At 55.1% G+C, this 2779-nt stretch overlaps 1 protein-coding gene across 1 annotated transcript in view; it reads right to left on the bottom strand.

Annotated features, from left to right (window-relative positions):
• Positions 1–1324: 1324 nt before the first annotated feature.
• Positions 1325–2779, bottom strand: part of TRIM35 (tripartite motif containing 35) — a 7153-nt gene continuing 5698 nt past the window's right edge. The window contains exon 5 of the mRNA XM_005430937.3: positions 1325–2042. Within this exon, the coding sequence (XP_005430994.3) occupies positions 1480–2042 (563 nt within the window). The 3' untranslated portion in view covers positions 1325–1479. The remainder of the gene's footprint in view (positions 2043–2779) is intronic.

Below are 2779 nucleotides of genomic sequence, written 5' to 3'. Positions count from 1 at the left end.
TGGGGTGGGATTGGGGTTGGGATGGGATGGGATTGGGATGGGATAGGATTGGGATTTGGATTAGGAATAGGATTGGGACTGGGATGGAATGGGATTGGGGATGGGATGGGATGGAGACGGGAATGAAGGATTGGGGTCGGATGGGATGGGGTTGGGATTGGGATTGGGATGGAGCAGGATTGGGTTTGGGTGGGAATGCAGGATTGGGGTGCGAAGGGGTGGGATTGGGGTTGGGATTGGAATGAAGCAGGATTGAGATTGGGATGGGATTGGATTTGGATTGGGATTGGGATGGCCGTGTAGGATTGTGGTGGGATGGGATTGGGGCTGGGATGGATCAGGGTTGGGATTGGGATGGGATGGGAATGCAGGATTGTGGTGGGATGGGATTGGGGTTGGGATGGATCAGGATTGGGATTAGAATTGGGATCGCCGTGTAGGATTGTGATGGGATGGGATTGGGGTTGGGATGGATCAGGATTGGGATTGGGATGGGATGGGAAGGGATGGGATGGGAGGGGATGGGATGGGATGGGATGGGATGGGATGGGATGGGATGGGATGGGATGGGATGGGATGGGATGGGATGGAGGAATGGATGGAGATGGGATGCAGGGATTTGGGATGCTGCAAATCCCTTTTTTCCCTCCTTTGCCGTATCCAGGGATACGCCGTGGGAGGATCGCGGGGTCGCCCCCGGCTCCAGCCTCTCCCTTTTGTTTTCCCTCCTCCCTCTCTCCTTCCCGAGGAGCTTCCCAAGCCAGTGATGGGAAACCATGGAAACCACCCGCTCCCGTCGGAATCCAGGCAGGGAAAAAAACAGGAAAAGGTCGGGAAGGGCCACCCTGGCCCCTTCTCTTCCCCCAGGGAATCGCCTGAAATCCCAAGGACTCACCTGGATTTGGGAAAAAAACCCTTTGGGCGGGATTAACTCCAGGTAAAAACTCCAAACTTCCTGCTTTTCCCAACATCAACGATGCATCTTCACCGGATTCCCAGAGCTGGGAATTCCGGGAAAAAGCCCCTCAGAGGGATAAAGCCGTGGGGAAAAGGGTGGAGGAGGTGGGATACTCCCAGGGATGCTCCCACTGATGGTTTTCCATGTGTCAAGTCCCGCGGGATTTTCCCGTTCCAAGAGCCGGGATAAGGATCATAGCAGGGATTCCTGAATCCCTGAAAACCGCAGCGAAAAACCCCTAAATCCTTTAATTCCTTATTTGTCAGGGAAATCCCTTCCTCCCAAAGCATTCCCAGCTTGGATCCATCACAGAGAGCGGCAGGAAAATCTGCGATTTGGGCACAGAACCACACAGGGGGAGAGATATGTTGATAATATTTCTAACGTTTATTAATATTTATTAATGATAAAAACCTGAGACAATGCAAACACATATTTTTATCCCTGCTTGTTTTTCCCTTTTTTTTTTGTTTTCCTGGAAAAGCACCTGGAGAACCCCACCAGGAGGGCAAGGAGACACCTTAGGTTGGGACATCCTCAAGGACACGGACCCGGAGCGGGCAGATCCGGAGCGTCTTGGTGTTGGCGTCGCCCTGGGTGTTGCCCACGTAGAAGTAGGGGAAGACGGCGCCGCCGAACTTCTCGTGGAACGTGTAGATGTGGCTCTGGAGGTCGGCGTCGTAGAAGGACAGCTCGCCCTCGGTGCAGTCCAGCTCCACCCGGACCCGCCGGATGTTCCCCGCGGCCGTCTGCGAGCGCACGGCGTTGGACGCCCGGCACTCGTCCTTGCCCTGGAGGTGGTAGATGTACCAGAAGCCGGAGCGGGAGTCGTGGTGGCAACTCCACGTGTGGGAGCCTTTGTGGGGCCGGGAGACGCCCACGCGCCAGTTGGTCAGCCCGCCCAGGTCCACCTCCCAGGTGTGGAAGCCTTCGGAGAAGCCGCGGGAGCCCAGGATGCAGGGCGCGGAGGTGAAGCGCTCCGGGTTCTCCACGGAGCCCTTGTAGCTGCAGATGGAGACGCTGGAGAGGTCCTCGGAGACGGAGAGCCAGCCCGCGGCCGAGTTGGGGTCCAGGCTGAAGGGGGCTGGGGGGAAGGGGAATGTTTTACGGGATGTTTGCAGCTGGGTAGGGATCCGTCTGTCCCTCCGTGGAGGCCTCCATGGGATCCATTCACACATGAATCCTTCCATCCCTACATGGATCCTTCTGTGGATTCATCCATGGATCCCTCCCTCCATCTGTCCATGGATCCATCCATGGATCCTTCCCTCCCTCCATCCATGGATTCATCCATGTATCCCCCTCTCCATGCATGGAACCTTCCATGGATTCATCCATCTGCCCCTCAATCCAGGGATCCACCCCTCCATCCATCCTTAGATCCATCCATCCATCCATCCATCCATCCATCCATCCATCCATCCATCCATCCATCCATCCATCCATCCATCCATCCATCCATCCATCCATCCATCCATCCATCCATCCATCCATCCATCCATCCATCCATCCATCCATCCATCCATCCATCCATCCATCCATCCATCCATCCATCCATTCACAGATCCTTCCATTGATCCGTCCATCTGTCCCTCCATCCATGGATCCATCCATCCACCCATAGATTAATTTGTCCATCCATCCATCCATCCATGGATCCATGGATCCTTAAATGCATCCATCCATCTGTCCCTCCATCCACGGATCCATCCCTCCATCCATCCATGGATCCTTCCATCTGTTTCTCCATCCATGGATGCTTCCATGGATCCATCCATCCATCCATTGATGCTTCCATGGATCCATCCATCCATCCATCCA

The sequence above is a fragment of the Geospiza fortis genome, unplaced genomic scaffold (genome assembly GCF_000277835.1).
Source record: "Geospiza fortis unplaced genomic scaffold, GeoFor_1.0 scaffold355, whole genome shotgun sequence".
Lineage (NCBI taxonomy): Eukaryota > Metazoa > Chordata > Aves > Passeriformes > Thraupidae > Geospiza > Geospiza fortis.
This window is presented reverse-complemented; position numbering and strand designations above follow the sequence as displayed.